At 44.2% G+C, this 25,476-nt stretch overlaps 1 protein-coding gene across 2 annotated transcripts in view; it reads left to right on the top strand.

Moving 5' to 3' along the window:
* gatad2b (GATA zinc finger domain containing 2B) overlaps positions 1–24,974 on the top strand; it is a 51,030-nt gene extending 26,056 nt beyond the window's left edge. For both annotated transcript variants that reach the window (XM_080787919.1, XM_080787920.1), the window contains 12 exons: positions 2,963–3,245; positions 5,323–5,468; positions 6,864–7,002; positions 7,519–7,650; positions 8,482–8,610; positions 10,515–10,685; positions 11,271–11,474; positions 12,335–12,515; positions 13,844–14,046; positions 14,960–15,070; positions 15,506–15,728; positions 17,439–24,974. In XM_080787919.1, coding sequence (XP_080644045.1) covers positions 2,963–3,245; positions 5,323–5,468; positions 6,864–7,002; positions 7,519–7,650; positions 8,482–8,610; positions 10,515–10,685; positions 11,271–11,474; positions 12,335–12,515; positions 13,844–14,046; positions 14,960–15,070; positions 15,506–15,728; positions 17,439–17,572 — 2,056 coding nt within the window. In that variant the 3' untranslated portion in view covers positions 17,573–24,974. The remainder of the gene's footprint in view (positions 1–2,962; positions 3,246–5,322; positions 5,469–6,863; positions 7,003–7,518; positions 7,651–8,481; positions 8,611–10,514; positions 10,686–11,270; positions 11,475–12,334; positions 12,516–13,843; positions 14,047–14,959; positions 15,071–15,505; positions 15,729–17,438) is intronic.
* The last annotated feature ends 502 nt before the right edge of the window (positions 24,975–25,476 follow it).

The following is a 25,476-nucleotide window of genomic DNA, read 5'->3' as shown; positions in this document are numbered from 1 at the left end:
GCACGCGCGTTCATTCACTGGGAACACGAAGTGTCGTTCTTGATTGTGTTAGGCGCGTACGAATCACATGCACACTCGCGTGATTTGTGCCTTCTGAGTTGGTGTAGCGCCAGGGCCCTGTGAGCCGGGGTTGATCCGTCACTGATGGTGTACATCCACTACATCCATCCTGCCCGGTGCTGAGCCTGTTGGTGCACTGCGCTCACACATATGCGCTCACACATATGCACCCCCACCAACCCCCCCGCCCCCTCCCCCCCCCCCCTCTGCCCCACCTCCCAGCCAGAATGTTGGACGGACATGCTTCCGTCTGTAATTGGGAACATTTCCTCACAAAGCGCTGCCTTTAGCTAGGACACGGGGAGACGGGGGGTGGTGGTGAGAGATGGAAGCTGTAATGTCTGTCTTGTCTGACAAACATTTTGACATCTTGTTCTGTGGAGCGCTATATTGGTAACTGACAGCTTGTGGAGTAGTAGGGGACAGGGTTACGGGGCGGGGGTGGGCTTTTGGGGTGTCTGTTATTGTTAGTTTTTTTTCTGACCTCAATTGCACTCAAAATACCTGAACTTTGAAAATTCAGTGGCTTTTCTGTGGTCTGGGGTTTTCTGAATAATTAGGCTCAAGCCTCAAATAAGTGCTCTGATTTGCCTGGTTAGCGGGTAACGGTCCACAAATGCCTCCACATCTCCTCCATGCCCCTCCTCTCCCCTATGCTTTTTTCCACTATTCACTTCATTTTGTTTACGAATCTTATGAAAGCCAAACAGAAATGTCATTCATAACGTTCCAATGTTCAACGCAATTGAATCGTTAATCACAATCACTTAAGCGACAATGAAATCGTCAGGAGAACATTGTGGTCGTGGCGACGCCTCCCTGTGTGTGTTGCAGCTGAAACGGAGGTGTAGTTCTCCGCCTGCCATGCTAACCAGCAGACCGCAGCGCACTGACACACCTTGATAGTAATGCACTTAATCTGAAGAGCGCCATCTCAGCTGACTGGAATACAAATGTAGCACGCTCCAGGGGGAATACGCACACAGACACACAGACGTGCATGCACACGCAGCCGCCAACAAAAGACAGTTCTCTTCCCATTGTGTGTAGTTCCATGTACGTGTGTGTGTGTGTGTGTGTGTGTGTGTGTGTGTGTGTGTGTGTGTGTGTGTGTGTGTGTGTGTGTGTGTGTGTGTGTGTGTGTGTGTGTGTGTGTGTGTGTGTGTGTGTGTGTGTGTGTGTGTGTGTGTGTGTGTGTGTGTGTGTGTGTGTGTGTGTGTGTGTGCGTGCGCGCGCCTCGGGCCATGCGAGGACGCGGCGAAGCATGCATAACCCGAAGCAACCAGCTACACACACGTGCGAGTACGCACATACTCATGCGCACACACACACACACACACACACATTCGTATGTGAGATGCTCAAACCGGAGCCAACTTCCATGCATTCCATCCACAAAATGTAACTCGGGGGGCCACATAGAACCCAACCTAAAAATAGCCGATCTACAAGCTCGCAACATGTTCCTTTGCGACACATTGTGAGTTTGCAGATCTGCTATTTTCTGCACGCAATACCATTACATGACGAAGTAGGAATCAGGCTTGTAGACTATACATGACGTGCATGTATACACAAAGGAACTTCATTCATATTGCATGACATATTCATATTGCATGACGTATTCATATTACGTATGAGGAATCAGTGTATCCTTAATGGCTTCTTTTCTGCCTTGTCATTCGCAGCGTTTAGCTGGCATCCCCCCTGTGCCGGAAGGGAGTTTTGATTGGTTCAGTGCACAGTCAGCCTACTTGACTCGCGAGTCGTCGCGACCAGTCATATGACTCAGCTAACGGCTTTACTGAAGACATCATTGGTTGCCATCCGCAGCTAAAAGTCTTCCTGCTAATAGCGTGGGGGAATGCTCAGGACATCTACATGTTGTCCCTAATGGGACGACAGTGTGGGGGAATGCTCAGGACATCTACATGTTGTCCCTAATGGGACGACAGTGTGGGGGAATGCCACTTTTACAACGGTCTACAGAAAACGAAAAAGTCTGTTGCATTCTCGCAGAGTGTTTTCAAAGATGTCCACTCTGAAAGGTGTTTTTGCTTTGTTGCGTTTTCAAACGGACGTCTAAATGGACCCGTGCAAACGATACTTTATTTTGCCGTTTTCTATGGAAACCGTTCTCGTGTAAAAAGGGGCCTAAATGTTTTTGGGGGGGTGACACGCATGCAAGGGGCCTGAGTGCTATTCTTAGCTGTGCATGCGTCTTTTTAACCCACTTCCTCATGCGTGTCTTCTTTATCCTCGCTCAGGACATCATCATCATCACCATCGTCATGGGCTGCTAATTAATTCATGTGATGAATGTTGACTTAAGAATGGTTCATAAGAATGCTCCGTTTAGGGGGGGAAGTGGGTACTAAGGGAGAGTGACACTGGCACACAACCTAAGTAGAAATCATGTTTAAACTAAACCCCAGCCCCTAAACCTAGCCCTCTAAATATCTAATCCTAACCCCAAGATGCGTATTTGTCTAATTGTAACACACACACACACACACACACACACACACACACACACACACACACACACACACACACACACACACACACGTGTACACACACACACACACACACACACACACACAAACACACACACACAGCACGTGAATGTAATGCACAATCTAGGCACTTTGGATAAAAGCACCATTTAGTTGACTAAACATCATAAGATTTTATTCAAGAGGAAGGACGGGTGGGGAAAGATAAACATATGGAATGTCACAACATAGCAGCTCCATATAAGGAGATCTAAGGGTTTGAGGTCAGATGTACAGGCCGGGCAGCTGGCTGGCAGGGACAATCCCCCCCCCCCCCCCCCCCCCCTCCTGGCCTCAAGACTTTAACACTGCTCTTACCGTGCACTTTGCTTTGGTGTTCTTCCCAGGATGGAGCGCATGTCAGAGGAGGCGGCACTGCGTCTCAACCTCCTGAAGCGAGGCCTGCAGGAAGCAGCGTTGGACGAGCGGGAGGAGGCGGCGCTGGCCAAGCGCCTCAAGATGGAGGGCCACGAGGCCATGGAGCGCCTCAAGATGCTGGCGCTGCTCAAACGCAAAGACCTGGCGGACCTTGCGGCGCTGGAGGGAGCCGCCACCGCCCTCTCCGGTGACGGCGGGAAGGGACCCGGGGTGAGCACCGGTCACCACCACCACCACCACCACCATCCGCAGGTTAGTAGAGTTTGGCCTTTTTTCCATGAGTTAGTTTGTTTATTTCGAACATGCTGATATTAAGAGTTGTTGTTTCCACCGCATTGTGTCGTTATGTTGACCTAGTCATGATTGGCTGCCCGAGTGTCTGACCCCATACTCTGAAACGTTCTGACCCCATACTCTGAAACGTTCTGACCCCATACTCTGAAACGTTCTGACCCCATACTGAAACGCTGCGCGGAAGTCTCTGCACCGCCGCAGCGCGAAGTGAGCCACTGACAACAGCGGCTAATGTTATGAGCTAACTGCCTGGAGCTACAAGAAAGGCATACCAAAACACAGTGACTGATTGATTGGTTCAACACAGTTGTTTTAAATGTGCTTTATAAATATAGTGGATTGTATATATTTAAAATGGTGACAATGACTTTGGCCCTGTTGACACGACAACATGTCCTGCAGAAAACCGCAAAGAAATAATTTGATCAGGTATGGACGATTCCATTACACGTCAATTGCATGTAACTAGACCTGTACGTGCCCCCCGACTTGGGAACGATGCAACTTGGGAACCTAATGATATACGTTGTCATATCGCCCGTTTTAACTGTCAGCCGGTGTCCCACATGGAGATCTGTGTATGTGCCTGTGTGTGAAGACTGAAAAGTGTACTTGGCAATCAATTCGGCCCACTGGCAGAGCCTCAATTGGCTGAGGCAGAGGCTGTAAATTGCACAGGTGAAAGGAGTTGGCCTCATTAGGCCCACTGGCAGAGCCTGGCCCAGGTGAAAGGAGTTGGCCTTATTAGGCCTTTTGTGGTGGTTCTGGAGAACCGTGGGTCCGACTCGATACCTGGCACTGCACTCCCTGTGGGGGTGTGGAACGCGTGTGTCGAATGTGAAGTCGTGTTTCAAACGGTTCTCAAGTTATGTGCATTACAACCGTACACACATGTACACACATACATTTTAACACATTCACTTTTACTTCTTTTGAAAAAAAATCTTTCTCCTAGTATAATCATAGTACCTGATGATCATGTTTTAGGGGGCCTTGCATCATCCACAGAGCCTGATGGGGGCGCTGTGTAAAGTTCTCAGTCGCCATGACTGATTTCAGTCATGTGGATTCCACAGAAGCCAGCGTGTCTTCTGTCAAAGCATGCTGCGCACCGGAGATTGCCGATATTCAAGCTCGCAACACGTCGCAGAGTGACGTTGTGAGTTGTAGATCGGCTATTTTCGGTCATTCGTTATTTTAAGATGAAAGACTGTTTGAAGTGATCAAACTAGGATACAAGTTTAGAAGCATCTTCCATGAACATGAATGGTTAATGCCTCAAATATGTGATTTCTTCAGCTGGTTGGGAACAAATGACGCCCCCATCATCCACAGAGTCGGATGGGGGCGCGGTGGGGGGGGGGGGGGGGGGGGGCTACGAGGCGAGGTATAGTTCGAGGTGAACTATAATTTATTAACCCATTTTGGATGGCAACGCATCTGTGTTGCTTTAGCGTTTAACCACTTTAACCATTATTGTAAACTTTAGCTGTTGAAAAATAGCAGATCTGCTATATTTGGAAAATCTTGAAAATGTGGCACAAATCTTTGAATATATGCTTTCACAGTGAACGTTTTTAACTAAAATATTTTCTTCTGGGGGTCGACGGCCAAATACAGATAATTTTGGGGGTACTTGACATGAAATAGTTTGAGAACCACTGAAAAGTATTTTAGAAAACTGTGAAGATTTTAGAAGACATCTGATCTCAGGTCAAAATGGGTTAACTACCAGTAAGACGCGCAAACGCGGGAAGCAAACGCAGCTGAGACCCTGCAGATCATGTCTGTCTGTCTGTCTGTCTGTCTGTGTGTCTATGTGGACCTGGCCCCTTTTGTGCCCATATATGGAGCTGAGTGATTTGTTTGTGATTGATCCAACACACTCCATATTTGGACGTACACTCCATATTTGGACGTATAGCGGGACAGACAGACACACAGACAGACAGACATGATCTGCTAGGTCTCATAGTAAGTGCTCATTGCATTCGCAATCACTGCGTTCGCAATAATGACCTTGCATCATCCACAGAGCCTGATGGGGGGCGCTGTGGGCGCCTACGAGGAGAAGATGAACGGCAGCCTGAGGCTGGGGGGCCACGGGAGCCACGGCGGACCCGGCAAGAACGGCAAAGAAAACATGGTGGATGAACCAGTGGACATGACTGCTAGGAGATGGTGAGAGCGCTGATATCATCACTAATAATAATAATAATAATAACCACACTCTGCTGTTTCATAATCTTTCCAATGTGTTCTCACACTTTCACATTTCTTTCCTAAAACTTGCATCATGACTCGTTCTCAATTCATTAGCATGAATCCAACATATTAATATGAAAAGATGAACAAACAAAATAAACAAACATTCATTTCCACGACATGATGATGATGAAAGTGCTGTCAAACAAGTCTATGAAGCTATCGATGAAATCTATGAACCAGTTTAATCACAATTAAACACCATGTTATACAATGTCTAGTGGGCCTCCCAGCTTCATCTCTCTCGACTAATTGGCGTAGAAAGAAAACCGCGTTGAAGACCCCTGGTATACAGAATTACAGTAGCAGAAAAAGTCATGGGTGTCACATTTATTGTATATTTCTTTAATGGCGATTACTTGTACGACAATTTATCGTCGACAAAGAATGTTTATATTCTGAATGTCCACGCACGCTGTAGCTAAGCTCCCTACAGTGCATGAAATGTCCCCATCGTCCACACGTGACGTTTTGGACGTAATGCTCTAGTTCCAACGCAGCTATATAGAGACAGACGCCACATAGCGGAGTCCCCAAAGACACAGTGCCAATGTCACCTCCTCAACCAGGACATGTCCTGTCCTCCGCATGACAGTGGACCAGAGATTTGAGATTTAGTTAAAACCCATTTTGGGGGCGGGAGCCCCTTTTGGTGTTAGCATTATGTTATGCTTTAGCTATTGAAAAATAGCAGATCTACAGGTCTGCTACTTTTGAAAAATCGAAGAACGACTGGAAACATAGCTTTTTCAGAAAACTGTCAGGATGTAGAAGACATTTTTAGAATCTGATCTCAGGTCAAAATGGGTTTCCATACCCGTGCCGTGTGCGGGCATAAGAACAGCCCCGCAGTCACGTGAGGTGGCTGTATGCCTTCATGGTACTTTAGTTTGTGCTGTGCTGTGCTGTGCTGTGCTGTGCTGTGCTGTGCTGTGCTGTGCTGTGCTGTGCTGTGCTGTGCTGTGCTGTGCTGTGCTCTCTCCTCACCACTCTCCCTTCGCCTCTCTCACTGCCACTTATATTGGCTCATGTGCCACACCCGCTCAGCCAATCACAGTCTGAGGACGCATTCTGACCATTCTGAGGACGCAATCTCTAGAATTAGTAGTTACTAGTCCATACCCGTTCAGGGATAAGACTTTAATCAAAAGACTACGACTAACACTAAAACATTTCAGATATCTAAAATATGACTCAAACTAAATGGGAACTTTAATCAAAAGACTATGACTAAAACTAAACAGGAGCTTTAATCAAACGACAATGACTAAATGCTGTCAAAATGAACACCTGTCTGGGTGTCTCTTCCAGGAGTTCCAGCGAGGCGGAGAGAGAGCGACGCAGCCCGTCTCCGGACGTCATCATCCTGTCGGACAACGAAGCGTCCAGTCCCAGGAGCTCACCACGGCCCGAGGACCGCCTGCACCACGCCAACCTGGAAATGTATAAGGTAAGAATAAGAATGTTCAAGGTACCTCTGGTGTAAGCGCATGTTTAAAGATGGAGTGCCATGATTTCTTTCCCCCCTAAAACACAATCATCAACAAGGAGGAAGATGGGTTTTTTTCCTGTGTAGGCTACAGAACGTGTTAAAATTATGATTTCATGGGGCAACACCCACCAGTTAATTTGTAGTATACCTGGTTTTCACCCACCTGAATTTAGGCCTCGCCCACAGCTGTGTGTTATATGATAACGGGGGAGGGGTTAAGGTTATCATGTCACTAAAGGGGTGTATTTTCGATTGGGCCTTTTGACTCAAAGGCTTTCAGCTTTCAGGAAGAAACCAAAAATACACAGGGAAGACATATTTGAATATTATAACCACACCTGAGGGTCTGTTAGAGTAACAGTAACACTGTGTGTGTGTGTGTGTGTGTGTGTGTGTGTGTGTGTGTGTGTGTGTGTGTGTGTGTGTGTGTGTGTGTGTGTGTGTGTGTGTGTGTGTGTGTGTGTGTGTGTCCAGGGTAAGACGGACGAGGAGCGGCAGCATATGATCAAAGCCCTCCGAGAGGAGTTGCGTCTGGAAGAGGCTCGCCTGGTGTTGCTGAAGAAGCTGCGACAGAGCCAGCTGCAGAAGGAGAACGTCGTGCAAAAGGTGACGGCTTCCTTCACGGCTTGGGATGTTTGTTTCTAACCAGATCTACAAGCTTGCAGCTCATATTTGAAATGTTTTGCTTTTCTTAGGTAATATTTGGCAATCTGGCCAATGTTTGTCTTTTTTATCTGTCTGTCTGTCTATCTATCTATCTATCTATCTATCTATCTATCTATCTATCTATCTATCTATCTATCTATCTATCTATCTATCTATCTATCTATCTATCTATCTATCTATCTATCTATCTATCTATCTATCTGTGAAAATTGCCAATCTACAAGCTCACAACGCGTTGGTTCGCGCTGTGTTGTGCACTTGTAGATCTGCTATTTTCACTAGTTGGGTTCCCGGGCAAATTACTAATTTCTCTTTTGGGTCTCAGGCTAAAAGGTTTTAACCTGACGCTGCCAGATGAGGGCGGTATTGCGGAAACATATTCCCCAACACAACACTCATCTGGGATCTCTGACAGAGTTGAGCCCTGAGACAGATCTGCTTCGCACCTAACCAATCAGCGTGAGCTAAAGGCGGGATGCGGATGTGACGGTATATAGACACGTCGATATGATTGGTTGTGTTTGCACGCCCACACGGTGATAGACAGACGCTCCCATCCAATCATCTACCATGTATCTTGAAAAAAAGGAACAGCCCCGTCATCGAATTTGCTTCCGCGATCCCAGATCCAAATAAGCTGTGAAACAAATTTGTGTAGCAAGCTTTTTGGATCTGGCAGCGTCAGGTTAAAAAGGTTTGGGAACCACCAATAGTTCTAATCATGCATGTCAGTGTTTTAACAGTAGGGGGTGCTGTTGTGTTTGTCGTCAGGTTCCGGTGGTCCAGAACACGCAGTCCTCGGCGCAACCCCCTCCCATGCACAACTCCGGCGCGCTGAGCAAACTGCCGATCCGCCCCGGAATGCACACCCCAGAGTCCCAGAACCTACGCACTGCACAGGTCTGTGTGTGTGTGTGTGTGTGTGTATTACTAATCTTGTGAGCACTGCTTTATAATTTTTATCCCACGATTTTTGTAACCCATTTTTTTCACCCGGTGCCAATTACCTAAGCTGTAATCCTGGGCGCTACTCTTCAACCTGGAGAGATCCTTTCCCCTCTTTCCCCCCTTTTGTGAGGGTACCTACCCTAGGGGACACGGGGAGAACATGCAAACTCCACACAGAAAGGCCCTTTCACCCAACCGCGTTTGGGCACCTAGGGTATGAGCACTGATGACACGGAGGAGAGAACACGCCCCCAACGTCCCTGGCGGGAATCGAACCGGGACCTTCTAGCTGTGAGGCGACAGCACTAATCGTTTTTACTCGTTTTTATTCACTGTTTGAGTCTACTTGAAACCGGGAACCAAGAAATAACATGGTCGCAAAAACCCAACTCCTGTCCACTCCCATTCTGTATCGTTCCACTTCCTCGTCCACCACCATTGCAAAAACAGGAACGCATGCCATGGACCGTTTGACAAACGTTTTTGTTTTGTTTTTGCACGGCAAAATGCTCCGTTATTATCGGCGGTTGTGCGATAGTAAGAAATATTCTGAGACTACTTCAAAGTTAAAGAAAGAAAAAAATAAAAAAACTGACAGTGGGTGGTAAATTATGATTTATGAGCTGGCGTTAATGCCAGAGCTGGCCGGAGCTCGACTCCTGGCCGGACCTGCCCCCTGCCCTGCACCTCTGGAAGGTGTTCCATTACCTCAAATGCACATATAATACAAGACCGTTTCATTTAGACTATTTATTATTGATTCAGCATTCACATTTTCCTGCAATGGAAAAGAACCGTGGATTAAACTGAGTTAGGTTTGTCAATCGAAAACTGACGGGTTCATGGGTTCTGACAGAAATTAAGCACAGCTTGTGTGGACCAAATCCAAATGACCCTCACAAGTATACTGTAGTAGTATTTGAGAAATAGACATTGTGAGGACCATTTTCACAAGAGAAATGGCTGTTTTTATTGTGAAAAGAGATACGGGGAGTTAGGTTCACAATTAGTAAAATATTCAGGTTGTGATTTATTGATCTATTGATTTATGATCTATTCTACAAGGTTGCATCGTGACACGTTGTGAGCTTGTATGATATGCTATTTTCGGCTTTAGGTTTAGGAAAAAAACAAACATTGATGTCCTCATAAGTATAGTCGTGCGTGTGTGTGTGTGTTTGTGTGTGTCTTTGTTCTGTGGTGTGCACATCCCCCTCCCCCAAAATCGATACCCGTTGTATTGATCTTCATTGTCTCATTGGAGATTTCTGTGCCTGCGTGTGACCACTGTATCCAATCTGTGTCAATTCCTTTCCTTTACCAGGCCAGTTAATGTGCATACTGCCCCCTAGTGGGATTTTGAATCCTGCACCATATTTTAGCTTTATGTACTGGTATGCTGAGTTGCTGATATATGTTGGAAATATTATGTTCAGATAATTAGACTAACCTACATTAAGAAGATGTCAGAAATGGTATTGATGACATGGTTTCAAGTGATCTCAATATACGGGCGGGCAGTTCCCAATGTGATGTCACACACGTTTTGGGACAGTTGACATTGAAACGCAAAACCCATGAAATTGGGAAATTTCATGCATGCAAAAAAACTAAACAAAACAACGGCCAACCGACCTCCGCCGATCGGCGCTTCGCCCCGGTAATTTCACCGGTTTCTCGATTTTGCTGTAACAGATTGATGGATGGATGGATAGATGGATGGATAAAATCCCAGATGACACGGGTTAACTGTAATACTATCTCTGGACTGATTCTATATACACAGTTTTCTGTCATCATCACAATACAGTAACTGCATAGTGAATATTAATATTGAACCATTTGTGCCACTGCAGGGTCACACGGTCATCCGGTCGGCTCCCAACGCCACGATGGCCCCCATGTTGCTGTCCCAGCGGATCATGGCCCAGAGCCCTGCCCAGATGCAGGGCCAGCGGCTGGTGTCCAAGCCTGGCATGATGCGTAGCTCCTCTGGTACCATGGGCAACGCTGTCACCTACCAGCAGGTACAATGCTACACCACTCTTATCTACTGCCAAGGACCGCTATCTCCACTTTGGACCCCACTGACAAAGGAGTCAAGGACCACTTAGTTTTTTGTTCTTCTTAGTTTTAATTCCGTGAGATCGCTGTCCAGACCACCGTCTAGCAGCGGCTCCGTTGCTAGGCGAACACTAAACATCGAATGGTACATAATATGACTCCTTCGGTGAAAAGCCCACTTCAATGTTAACCGAAAATGTAAAACCCTTTTTATCTCTGATTCTTTTCTCAGATTGATTGTTTTTGATCAAAGCGCCGATGTTCATGGCTCATAACTATTGCTACAATATTAACGTTTCGGGTGACTTTTAAAAAGATTGAAGCTAAAAAATTTACCTTGCCGATTTTTACTTCCAATCCAATTCTGTCAGTAAATGATTTAAGATGATTGTGACGCTATATAATTAACACATTTAGCTGGGGAACCCCTTCAAGGACCCATGGGGGTCCCCAGACCCCACTTTGACAACCAATGCCTTATACAGATGACACAATAACAGCAATATCAGCATCATTGTCTGTCTGTCTGTCTGTCTGTGTACCGGCAGGCCTCCAGCCAGCAGGTGTCAGCCTCACAACGCTCCGGCTCCACCACAGCGGCCATGTACATGAACCTGGCCCAGATGCAGGCGGTGGCTGCAGCCGCGGCCCCCGGCGGGCCCCTGGGGGCGGGGCCAGGGGCCGTCAGCCCCTCCACCATGTCCAGCACGCCGGGGGGCGGGGCCTCCGTGCAAGGCTCCATGGCCGACCAGGTACGTTGACTGGTCACGATCATTGTTATTACACTGGAATCGCTATTATTTGATATAATCACAAATATGTTTTGCATAAAAATGTCCATTCACCTGTGTAAATGAATCTTTGTTGAAAAATGGAAATAGCAGATCTAGCCCGTGTAGATCAGCTATTTCCACTATTTTTAAAGAATTCGGAAATTATCAAATGATTACATCTAGCCCGTATATTATTTTGTTTGATTATTTATTGGTAATGGTCACTGTCAGCCTGCTGGAAATTTCTTTTTTTTCCCAAAGCCAGACAGAAATTGCATTTCGAATTATGTTCCAATAATTATCAATGACAAGGAATGAAATGATCAATTGTAATTATATGCGTGATGATTTAATTGTCAACTAAAAATTATGTCCTGCTGGTCAGTGGTGTGAAGTATTTCCAATTTTCTATACTTTTTCTTATACTACATCTCAGAGGAAAATATTGTACTTTAATAATACTTTAGTAATAATACCGGTATATATACACTTTAGTTACTAGTTACTTTGTAGATTGAGATTATTATTACAAAACATACATGAACCACTTCAGCCCTATTTAACCTTTGGCTATTTGACACTAGTCAATTAGCAGATCTACAAGCTCACAACGCGATGCATTCAAAAGATTTCTATACGTATTAGACATGAAATGGGGCATTTTTCATAATGGGTACTTCTACTGTTGGTACTTTAAGTATATGTTGATACCAATACGTTTGTATTTTTTGTTTTTTAACTTTTACTCAAGTAAATTTAGAATTCTGGACTTGTAAGAGTGTTTCTACATTGCAGTATTGATATTAAAAACTGAAAAGAGTGCCATGTTGGTTGAACAGGCCAGTAGCCAAGCTGCAGCCAAGCTGGCCCTGCGGAAGCAGCTGGAGAAGACCCTGCTGGAGATCCCCCCGCCCAAGCCCCCTGCCCCGCTCCTGCACTTCCTGCCCTCTGCCGCCAACAGCGAGTTTATCTACATGGTGGGCCTGGAGGAGGTGGTCCAGAGCGTCATAGACAGCCAAGGTGAGACTGAGACCCCTTGGTCTTCATTCTCATGTCATAGACCAGGGGTTTTCAACCTGTGAGTCCCCAAAATATATTAAAAAAATATAAAATATATATTATTATTATTTTGCAACTGAATGGCTGGAAAATGAAGAGTACATAGTACACATAGTACATGCATAAACTTTCCTTAATGATATCTGGTTTCAGTATTCATTGATCATACAGTATATCTTCTCTAATATTAAGGTTATTTTTGCAGTCAGTTTGTATTGGTGGTGGGGAGGGGAGGGGGGCGGGGGTCGCGAGACATGGCCAAAGCATTCCCCAGCCAAAAAGGTTGAAGACCCCTGTCATAGACAGCCACGTTGAGACTTGAGACCCCCTTGGTCATCATTCTCATGTCTAAAGCCCAACACACACCGTCTGCGTTATTTTCAATGGACCTATCCCACACCGGCGGCGTGCGACGCGCTCCGACGCACGTTCACGCCTCGCCTGACGCTCCGATACGCCACTGTTCTGACGCTCCGATACGCCACTGTTTTGACGCTCCGATACGCCACTGTTCTGAGGCTCCGATACGCCACTGTTCTGACGCTCCGATATGCCACTGTTCTGACGCTCCGATACGCCACTGTTCTGAGGCTCCGATACGCCACTGTTCTGACGCTCCGATACGCCACTGTTCTGAGGCTCCGATACGCCACTGTTCTGAGGCTCCGATACGCCACTGTTCTGACGCTCCGATACGCCACTGTTCTGACGCTCCGATACGCCACTGTTCTGAGGCTCCGATACGCCACTGTTCTGACGCTCCGATACGCCACTGTTCTGACGCGCCGATACGCCACTGTTCTGACGCTCCGATACGCCACTGTTCTGAGGCTCCGATACGCCACTGTTCTGACACTCCGATACGCCACTGTTCTGCGCGGCAACGCCTGTGCCAGGTCGCTGCGCACCCGCTTCACAGACTGTGTGTGTTGGGCTATAGACAGCCACGGTGAGACCCCCTTATGAACTTCCTTCTCATGTCAAGGATCCCCAGATTTAGCTAATACGCATTGGTAACTACTGTACTTTTGTATATGTTCTTTACTTGAGTATTTCCAATTTCCAGTACTTTTACTTCTACTGTACTCCACTACATCTCGGAGGCAAATGTTGTTTCCTGTCTCTCTCTATACTATATCCTATCAATATAGGCAAAAAATCCCCCACATTCTTTTAAAGAGCCTGAAGGCAGATGAGCCCCAAAAAAATTCTACATGTTATGTCTTTTCAAAGTGCTTAAATCCACTTGACTTCTCTCAGTGACTAAGCTCAAGCTGTGTGTTCTGAAGGTAAACTGCGGGGGGCGCTGTCTCGCATGGAGCCGTTCTACTGTGCCCAGTGCAGAACCGACTTTACCCCCCACTGGAAGCAGGAGAAGAGTGGGCGGATCCTCTGTGAGCAGTGCATGACGTCCAATCAGAAGAAAGCACTGAAGGCCGAGCACACCAATAGGCTGAAGAACGCTTTTGTCAAGGCCCTCCAACAAGAGCAGGTCAGCCAATCATAACACATCGTTTCCGTTTTTTGTCTACAAGTTGAAGCCGTGCACTAGCGTCATTTCCATCCACCACCTGGGCTAGGCGTTTTCTTGACGCCTCTTGATGCTGAAGTCTGGTTACACACACACACACACACACACACACACACACACACACACACACACACACACACAGTATGAAGTTCTGATCATAACTAGAACCTGACAGTACGTTTTTAAAAACCGGCCGACTAACTGTGGGCTCGCTCCAGCAAGCACACACTAGTTCTCTACAGCCAGACAGCCAGACATCTAACTACTTCCACATACTAGAAATCCAGTTCAAACTTCAACATGTTTTCTTTTTACAATTTTGTATTATTGTTTAATGAGGAAGGGTCAGATCTTTGTAGGTTCACACAGAGGTTCTACCTGTGGTTGCTATAACAAACTTCCTGGGGCGGTAGTGACTACGTCACCATCCATCATACTGGATCAGGGAATTTTATAATGTACATCATATACTATACATTGCGGGTTTTCAGCAATTGCTGCTTTTCAAATAAATAAATAGAATAAAAACTGAAAATATATTCGTACTGGTTGTTCAAATGTACTGCAACACAGACATTCCTTTGAGAATAATGTTGGTGTGCAGTTGTTGTTCTTTGCAATGTTATTCTAGTTTAGCATTTTTTTATTTTTTTTACTTTTTGTTTTCAATTTCAGTTTACTTTTGATTTGTTTCTAAAGTGGGTTTGCTAACTTTGTTTGTATATTAATTAATTTAATTTATTTGTTTGTTAGTTAGTTTTTTTTCTTTCTAAAGCCTTGTTTTTTTTAATTATTGTTATAAAATAAAATGATGATGTTTTTGTATGTTTTAGTCAACAATAATAACTGTTTCTCGGGGTGTTTGTGTTGACAGGAGATTGAACAGCGTCTCCAGCAGCAGGCGGCGCTGTCCCCCAGCACCACCCAGACTGTCCCCAACACCAGCAAGACTGACAATATGATCCGCCACCACGCCCTCAGACAGGTAACCACGCCCTCAGACTGCACTGCACTGTTTTCATATTGCTGGATAATATGGATATAATATTATATTGATTTATTGATAATAATCATTAGGCCTGTCAGCAGCAATAACATTAACGTTTTGACTGGTTTCTTCCATATTGAGTGAAACGGCCGGGTTGATTTGTTTATTTTTCAAACGGTTCTTAATTAGGCTATCTGCAAAAACCCTATGGGGATTACAATGCAAATAAAAAGTACATGAACTTATAGCACCCTCTACTGATATTGATGTCAGACTCTGTGCTCCCCATGCGTATATCTATTCTACGTCCGAGCATAGACATGGTAACGCCCCGCCTGCCTCTGATTGGTCTACTGTGTGTGTGTGTGTGTGTGTGTGTGTGTGTGTGTGTGTGTGTGTGTGTGTGTGTGTGTGTGTGTGTGTGTCCGCTAGGCTCCCCAGCCGCAGGTGTCCATGCAGCGGGGTCTGTCCAGCTCGGCGCGGGGCGTGCTGTCCACCTTCGCCCAGGCCTCGCAGCTGTCGTTGACCAGCAGCCTGATGAACATGAGCGCCAGTGCCAAGCAGCGCTGCGCCAGCGGCGGAGGAGTGGGTGGAGCCGGCGGGAGCAACAGCAGAATCCAGCACGACAGCAGACGTCAGATCTACAATATCCCCGGTTAGAATACACGCACACTAATCTTATTGCGAACGCAGTGAGCACTTACTATGAGACCTAGCAGATCATGTCTGTGTGTGTGTCTGTCTGTCTGTCTGTCTGTCCGTGTGTCTGTCCCGCTATCCAAATATGGAGTGTGTTGCATCAGCAATCACTCAGCTCCATATATGGGCACAAAAGGGGCCAGGTCCACTCAGCTCCATATATGGGCACAAAAGGGGCACCATATAAGGAGTCCCCAAAGCAGCTATACGTCCAAAACCCAAATATGTACGAGCTGCGTTCGCTTCCCGCGTTTGCGCGTCTTACTCGTTATATCTTTTATAGGAGTTGAGAATCTGGTGTCAGTGAGGTCAGTGGTATAGAGTTGCTGGCCGGCTCCATATATTCAGATCTTTAATATGTCAAACCACTGTCGTGATCTTCATATATGGACATCCAGGTGATGATAGACAGCTCCACATATGGAGATCCATGTGTTGTACCAACTTGGTTCATTTACAAGTGTAACTTGCATCGCGGCAACCACACTGGTTATGAGACTATCACGATATGGACATATATTGACATTCCCATATATGGGCTTAATATTGATGACATCAGGGATCTCCATATATGGGCATTCCCAGCCTAATACAATCCCTGTTATGCCCATATATGGATTTTTTTAAATTGACGTTTTCAGGTCTGAAACAACTGAGCTTCTTACTACGGCACAGTTGAGAATCACGAGTTTAAGTATTTATCTGATGTCAGTGAGGTCAGATGTAGATTTGCTGGGCGGCTCCATATGCAGATGTAGGTGAAGATCCAGTCAGTCTTCTCCATGTATGGCAATCCAGGGTTTGATGAGGTCAGTGTCGTGAGCTTCATATATGGAGATCCAGGTGATGATAGTCAGCTCCACATATGGAGATCCATGTGTTGTACCAACTTGGTTCATTTACAAGTCTGAGTTGCGTCACAGCCACCACAGTGGTTGGACAACCATATATGGAAATATAAGGATCTCCATGATGTCACATGAGGCGTGACCATATATGGGGGCGTGATTTCACAAGGCGTGACCATTATATGGAAGCGTGATGTCATGAGGCGTAACCACTGACCATATATGGAGACGTGATGTCACAAGGCGTCATGTCACAAGGCGTGACCATATCAGGCCTTAGGACTAGGTCATCATACGAGTGTCATACAGAAGTAATGGAGATTTACCACTATGAGGTCACAACGTGTCAGCTATTTTCATTATTTTAACCTTTTTTGAGCTGAGGCCCATTCTACAAATCAGCTCTGATTGATTGATTGATTGATTGATTACATTATTAGACAGAAATGTAAACGGCACGAGTACAGTCAAACACTTGGTCTAAAAGGATAGCACCTAAAAAAGTCCTTGCGGTCCTGTTTCCATTTGGGTCCTATGTATTAAATTCATAAACATGACATGGTTCTAATTTCCTTCCTCTGTCGGGTAGAAACCTCATTATGTCCAAAATGCAAAGATCACAGCATAATTTGTTTGCTTTGCAGAATCTGTTGCTCACACGTAGTGACGTACTGTGTCATTGCAGCTACAGTTGTAGCTTTGCAGTTTCCACCCGACAACATTGACAATATACTGTACTTGAATGTCTCTCTCTCTCTCTCTCTCTCTGTGTGTCTCTCTGTCTCTCTGTCTCTCTGTCTCTGCCTCTCTCTCTTCAGGGTTAAACATAGCCTATCTGAACCAGGCAGCGGTTGGTCATAAGGGCTCCAGCCTAGCGGACAGACAGAGGGAGTACCTTCTGGACATGATCCCACCACGCTCCATATCCCAGTCCATCAGCGGGCAAAAATAATGGAACCACGCCACGCCACACACACAGCCGCGACGACCAGCCCCCCTCATACCCCCCCCCCCCCGGCCCTTCGCATGCAGTGCCTGTCCGTGTGCCTACAGTTACTGAAAAAGAAAGTGAATGGAAAAAAAAAAACATCAACCCATGAGAATCATGCAATCAAGCAAGCAGGCAAAAACCCTGGACGCACCCCCACTTTGTCAGCGCATCCAGATTTTTTTAGAGCTAGCCTATAGCAAAAACTATTATAACCATTTCAAACCCCCCTTTATTATTATTATTATTATTATTATTACTCATTATCCATTTTTCTGTTAAGCAGTAGGATAAGTAAGTGTTTTTCTTCTTTTTTCCCCCTCTAACTTCACTTGTATTTATTTTTGAGCGAAGGGAGAACATACTATTACAGATTAGCTTTACAATGCTCCTTTTTTTCGTCTTTCTGTTTTTTGTGGTCAATATGCACTTCATGAAAGGTTAGCTATTTCAATCTTTATTTGTTTTTAAGTTGGCCTCCACTCGCTAATAGACGATTTACTATAGTAGTTCTCAAAGTGCGGTCCAGGGACCCTCAGGGGGGTTCCAAATAGACCTTACAGTTCTCGACTCTGGACCAGTTCGTACGCTCTCAGAGTTATGGAGGTCCTTGACATTATTTCCATCTGAGAATTACGGCTCTACTGTAAACAGGACAGAAACAAACTAAAACAGATCCCCCCCTCCCCTCCCCCTCAGCGTCTCCTGTTAAACCCCTTCAAAATGCCTTCGCTTACCGAAGCCTTCGGCAGACTTTCCGAAGCCTTTTTGTCCAGCAGTTACCTTATGGTACCTTTCTCTTTTTCTTGTCCAAAACCAGGAGGAGACTCATCTTATCTGGAAGTGACAGGTGTCCATATTTGTGCCACCTGAACCACGGAGACCCGGTACCCACTTTGTTCTTGTTTCTTTCCTTAGCAGGGTTTTTTTATTTTTAATCCTTTTTTCATTTGTTTTGCTTTTTTTCGCGGCGTCTCTACATAAAAGCGGTGATGTGCCTCAGAGGTAACCCGTCACCGTGGAGACGATAATGATAATCGAAATAGCAAAAAAAGAAACAAACAAAACTATGAAAATATCTCTATGGTTAATGTATAAACGCATAGCTTGATGGATGTCGGTGATATCTTAATAAAAAGGAGAGACATGGGTCAATCATTTTGGGGTGTGAGCGACGGACACACACCAGTCACCTCACTAAAGAGGAGCACTTTTCATATTTCCAATTGGGAAGCAAAAAACAAATAAAAAGGACAAGGGAAGGAGTGTCCCCTAAGTTTGGATGTTTGTCTATGAGAGAGTTGGGACAGAGATGTGTGTATTGTAAGAAGTGTTTGTATGGCTACTTTTCTGTTATTGTGGGGAAAGTTTCGGTGAAACTAGCCGATGGACTCGGTTTAAGTGGTTAAGCACTGTGTCCACCAAGGCATTGTTTTCCCCCTGAGGCCAGTGTTAGGGTTGTCCATTATGACATTTTAATTGTCACTCAATAATTGTGTTTTTGGCTCTGAACATTGGAACATATTTATTTGATCATCATCATCCGTCTGTAGACTCATGTCTAGGACAGGCTTCAGATGCACCTCCGGAGGAGACTTAATGTCTCAGATCTGAACTGAACCCATTTGATTTGGTGTTAGGAACCCGTTGCGACCACATGCCCTTGCTGACGTTGACTCCAGGCACGATTCGAACCCATGACACGAAATGCATGTGCTCTAACTGCTACACTATGGTGGCCCCGAAACATATTTATTTGACCTGTCCAGACCTGTCCGATAAGCCAGTACCAATATTAGGCCAAAACACGTCATATTTAATATTTTACTTTCAAAAAAGTGTTTAAATTGGAATTGCCTAAGCTAGTAGATCCACTATTTCTGCTATTTTTGGAAAATGTTTGAAAATATAAAACATTTCAATAGGTGAATTCATACAGAATGATGCATGGAAACGATGATGCAAAAGTAATTGCGATTGTCTCAAAAGATTACAATCAGTTGAGATTGTGTAGTAATTGTGACAGGCCTATAGCCAGCGTACGTTTTAATTGTTTACAATGGTGCAACGAGGCGCTGAGCGCCGAATTCTGCACTTGCCAATTTTCACGTCTGCTGATTTTATCTGGTCGGCCAGGGTTGAAATATTTTCATCTTTCCCATTTGGAAGAGAAAACCTCTTTGGTGGACACAGCCTGAGGTGTTGTTATTGTATCTATTCGTTTGTCTTTCTTTGAAAACATTAGCTATGAGCTAATGGAAATGTCTGCTCATGCAGTAGGTTCGGATGGAAAGGTTTGATAGGTAGGGTTCCCATCCCATGCAGAAAGCACTCCTCATTACCTCTCCTCTCTACGTTTGCAGTTATGTCAGACATTTCTGTCAGTGTTCAGTCAACGTGCAGTATTATTATTATTATTATTTAGACATTCAGTCGGCGATTCTCTCAGAACAAGGCTACAGTAGAGTTTGTAAAGCTCCTAATGGTAGGTTTGAGACGGGACCCGGTTAACGAACTTTCAAAAATATATATTGCATGGGACCTTTGATTTACCACGTTCAACTCTTTTCCTTCTCATGTTTGTCTGGAGTCTGCGTTAGCCTTGGACCAACAGATAAAAAAGATATGCATCGATTCTGACATTTGTGCATCTCTGAATGCCCGGCCACACATCCACTGGAAGTCCATGTTTAATGCCCGTATTCCTCCATACATTTTCAAAGTATAGAATGCGTACCCTGAAGCCACGGATGTTACCTTTCATCCGGACGTCCATAACGCTCCATGTTGTTCAATAAATACATGTTTTAATACTGTATGTATGTGGCTGAATGTCACTGTATACTGTGTTTCCTTGTTTACAAGGAGTGTCATACCGGCTTTCACCTGTTACAACAGCGCCACTGCACTCACTGAGGAATACATATATAATACAATAATTATAAGTACTTCTTTGTTGAACCATAGAGAATATTATGGACAACAAGCGTCCCGGAATGACGGGGGTAAGCACTTCATGTTTTGAATTTGTACATGCATGGAGAAGATTGGGCATTAACCACTTGAACCCTCTATACTTAGTAAAATGAGCCCGAGTTGCAACTTAACTGTACTTGGACTGCGCGCCCCCCACCCCAACCATCTGCAACCAAATCGTTCGCCAAAATGTGCCAATTTCGACGCGTTGTGACCTTGGTTCAAGTGGTTATAAAATAATGCCCAGTGAATATTTGGAGTTGGCATCCAAGACTGACAGTGATACGCTTATGTCGGAATCGATAAAAGAACTACCTGTCATTCTTGGTCCAAGGCAAGGTTCTGTGGCCTATACAGGTATAGTCTACTTCCGGGCCTCTTCTGACATCCTTCACTGGTGTTTCCGATGATTATAATGAAGACTCTGTTCCATTCTGGTCAACAGAGGGGCGTCGTCTCAAGCGAACTTGATCCACAAGAGACCCCACAGAGCGCACAAGTTGCCGTGTCGAACATTGCGAAGTTCACGTAGCCAACTCCGTTCGAGTTGTGATCTGATATGGATAGAATAGTAAATCATGTTCTGGCGAGAGCATTTGCCCCGACTGCCAGGCAAAGTGGCTACTGGCCAATCGCAGCGTGTCCTTGCACAAGTGCACTGGCCAATCACAGTGCGTCCTTACTCAAACGCGAAGAGGATTCCATGCTCGCATCATTGGTAACACCTGTGAAGGAAGTCAGAAGAGGCCTGCATGTAAGATTTATTTCCAAAATGGCGTATACCATATGCATAGACATAGAGCCTATTCCATCATTTCAGTGGATTCATGTTCACCAAGTTGTCTGGGATGAAAGCTGTTGGCCATCTTGGTTCAATCAACACACCAGGTAAACTTTCCATGTCTGTAGGACACACTATTTATACTACATGGCCACATGTTGCTTGACGACGAAGAAAAGAAAAGGAAAAACAAAACATGTCGGAGCGTATTTTCTGAGTTGAAAGCCAGTCTAAATTTGGCCTGTACTGGTTGTAACGGCACAGATGCAAATTCAAAGCATTGTGAGAACATCCATGGCCTTGCTACAATAACAACCAGCACTTCTTTGGTTCTGACGAACACTTGATTTATAATTCGTTGCCATGTCGCTCGCTGAAAAAGGTAGGTCTACAAGCCTGCTAGTGCTGCGCATTGTGGCCTTGTAGACCTGCTATTGTCCATGCTTGACCACGATGCGCAACCACTGTGCAGATCCCGGCACTATGACACTACCATACGGGGAACAGAGTGTCATTCTGATGCACCGTCACTCCGACTACATGGCTTCCGCATGCGGTTAGGGACAGGGCTGTAGTATTAAGCCCGTCAGAATGGCAGTGCGCCGGAATAGCGGGCTTCAAATAGGTCATAATTTTGCACCGCACATAAACAATGTATCACTTTCTATGTCACAGACTCAATGGTGATACCTGTGTTGTTTGCACCTACAACACAATGGAGGACTCAGTCTCTAAGAATCTCTTCTTGTCGGCAAGCAACAGGTAGTATGAGTATAAATGAGTCTTAATGTATAAATGAGTCTTAATGTGTGTTGCGATGTGCAGGGTTCCAAACTAGGGTGAATGTGTTCTGGACTTGGGGTCGTTCACGCCGGCTGACATTTAGAATGAAAATCACCAAATGTAACTGTAGCTCCAAAACTTTAATAGCGAAACTACCTATAGGATTGAATTCATAGGTGCAATATGTAAATTGAAGTTTACATTTGGAAGATATTGGTTTGGTTTATTATATTTATATATATTGAAAAGAAATAATAATTAAAAAAAAAAAATCAGCAATCAATTATTTTCCCTTTTGGTGGAATGGTTCAAATTGGATGGTGAGCTATTTTTCATGAATTTTAATGTCGGGGTACGTTTTCTCTACCTCATATGTTATTGTATTTTTAATCCAAACACCCACCCCTATCAACTTTTCTTTTTTCACCGACCCGACCATTTAAAAAAAAAAAAAGGATATCACTCTCGTCTCTCTTGTGCTCTCCTTTTGCAGAAAAGAAGAAGAAAAAAAGCATCCGGGACGCCTTTGTATTTAAAATGCTGTTTATTTTCGAAATGTCACATTTTTACATTTTGTTTAGTTTTTTTTTTTAAATGTCAATTGTTTTACTGAACTCAGTTAAGTTCTTTTTGTTTTGTTTTGTTTCTAATGAAGTAAAAAAAATGATCATAAACATAATCAAACTGAAAAATGTAAATGACACGATATTTGCTAGGTTTGAAGTAATAATGACTTATTGTACATAAGCTTTTTTTTTCTCCTCCCCTTGTACTGAAAAAGGTTCCAATTTAAATGGTTGTATATTGTGTAGAAAAGCCAACAAAAGCCATGAATATTGTGAAGCTTGTCATTTCGTTTTGTGATCACTGTGTATTATTGTGTAAGAAATGTGCAAAATGTATGGGATTATAAATCTAGACTTATTTTTCCCCCCCCCTTGCACAGTAAAATTCTCAGTATTCGGTTTGTAATGCTGAGCACAAATGAAACAAATTAATTGTACCCTGTGCTAGGATTGGATTGGAGTAACAATTCCGATTCCTTGACGGTCCGATTCCTTAACGGTTCCATTTATCCATTCCTAGAGGGTTCCAAATTGACCCTTACAAGTCTGTAACTCTGAGAGTGTACACATGGAACCAAATGGATCCTTACAGGTCTGTAACTCTGAGAGTGTACACATGGAACCAAATGGATCCTTACAGGTCTGTAACTCTGAGAGTGTACACATGGAACCAAATGGATCCTTACAGGTCTGTAACTCTGAGTATACAAATGGAACCAAACGGGCCCTTACGGGTCCATGTGTATACACTCAGAGTTATAGTGGTTCTTGAAATGATCAAGAACCACTGGTATAATTGTATAGGAGACGTGAAGTCCACATACCAGCTTTGACAGTGTGATAAAACCCTGTTCCGGAAAGGTTCCAAATGTGATGGAATCGATTCCTGGTTCCTCAGTCATCAGTGATGGATCTGGTTCTTCCGGTATCCCAACCCTATACTCTCAGAGTTAAACGAACAACTGATAATTTTTACTGTGCGTTTTTGCTTTCTCTTTTCTGTCGGACCAGTTAGCGTTTGCAAGAACGTGGTCATTGATTCACACGAGGTTCTTTGTAGAACGGCGCAGGAGGCCAATTGGAACCCTGCTACCCTACGCACGGCTGTACCTTCATCACATTTGAATTGACCATTTCATTGTCATACACATGATATAGTTATAGCACACACACTCAATAACTCAATAACGCAACGTCCTACTGCCTCCTGCATTATGTGTAACTTCAAAACAGGTGGTACGCAGGGCCGTTGAGTGATTTCCAACGAGCAGTGAGCGCTTCCAAATTATCACCTGCACGGAATGTAACAATGTATTGACAGAAAGTAGCTCTGCGGTGTCTACGGTGGATTTTTATTAAACAAACACTTTGCAGATGGAAAGAGGATAATTCAAGCTTTCCATACAGCTGCGATGTTGGTGAATTTAATGTTGTGCAATACAATCTGATAGGACTTTTCTGTTTGGATGTAATGGCTATCAATGGCTGGTGCTGAAACTAGATTCAACCCATTATAAAAACATGTAGTGTTGCAAATTGTGGCTAATCGAAGCCTTGAATTCATGGAGATTTGTTGTCATCGGTCAGTAATAGGAGACTCACTAGGAGTCTCTTTTACTCAAATAATTGGCTCAGGAATGTGACAAACGAAGAAATGTCTATGAATTCAAGGCTTCATGGGGTGTTTAATTGATACAAAATAAGTCATTTACCTTTACCCGTGTGAAGTGAGTGGTTGGGGGGGGGGGGGGGGGGGGGGTCAGTTTTAAAAGGGTCATGTGACCTATCTGGACCAATGATCACTGTTCTTGGCAACGCAAATGCAACAATATCTTATATTTCATTTTTAGCATTTTCTCCTAGTAGATGGCATATTTAGTTATCATTTCAAATGCAGGGACATTTATTTGCAAAAAAGTAAGTTTTGAAATTCAGTGTAGTTCTTTTTTTAATATTCTTTTGCAGAATATTGCAAATAAACATTTGAGGAATGAGTGACGAAGTGATGAAATTGATTTTGATCTGACAATAAATGGAAGTATTTTTTTTCCTTCTGACCATCAGTCCTAACCTTTTGCACATTCTTGATATTTAACTGTCTTTAAAAAAAAGTCAAAGAAAAATATTAATGCTGTTTGATTACTGCCAGTTGATTGATAACAATTATGCATTGACTGAAAAAATAAGCTAATTTTGGAGGAAATAACTTTGTAATATTTATCTCTTGCAAGCTATGTTTAATAAAGGTCAAAACAATTTACTTCTTGAGTGTGACTTGTATAACCCTTGCATTATCAGAGCGGTTTGAAGGTGCAGTATGATATTTATTTTACTATTTTATTGATTAAAATATTTATTAACAGTTTGTAGAATTAAAGTACATTTCAAGCACAAACTCAATACAAAGACTGTTAACTGTGAGTGGACGACCCAATTAAGCGTTACACTTGTTTACAACAGGGTCCACATTGTTCAATGTGGACCCTCCAAAAAAAAAAAGATTGGCCTCCAGGATGGAACCTAGGTAGGTAATTTCATCTTTTCATGTGATAATGTTGTCACCCACTCTAACTCAGCTGAGTGAGCCCAGCTGAGTGAGCCGGGCCCAGTGTCCTGTCCATGACATCATGGAGCCCATGGACACTTTGAAATACTAAGTAAAATATCTAAAAACACATATTACCCACGTAAAAAACCAAGTAGAGTGTTTCTTGTCTCCCAAACATCATTAACATAAGATCTGGTTGCAAAAGGGGTGAAGT

This window comes from Protomyctophum bolini, assembly GCF_963924005.1.
Source record: "Protomyctophum bolini genome assembly, chromosome: 17".
NCBI classification, from domain to species: Eukaryota; Metazoa; Chordata; class Actinopteri; order Myctophiformes; family Myctophidae; genus Protomyctophum; species Protomyctophum bolini.
This window is presented reverse-complemented; position numbering and strand designations above follow the sequence as displayed.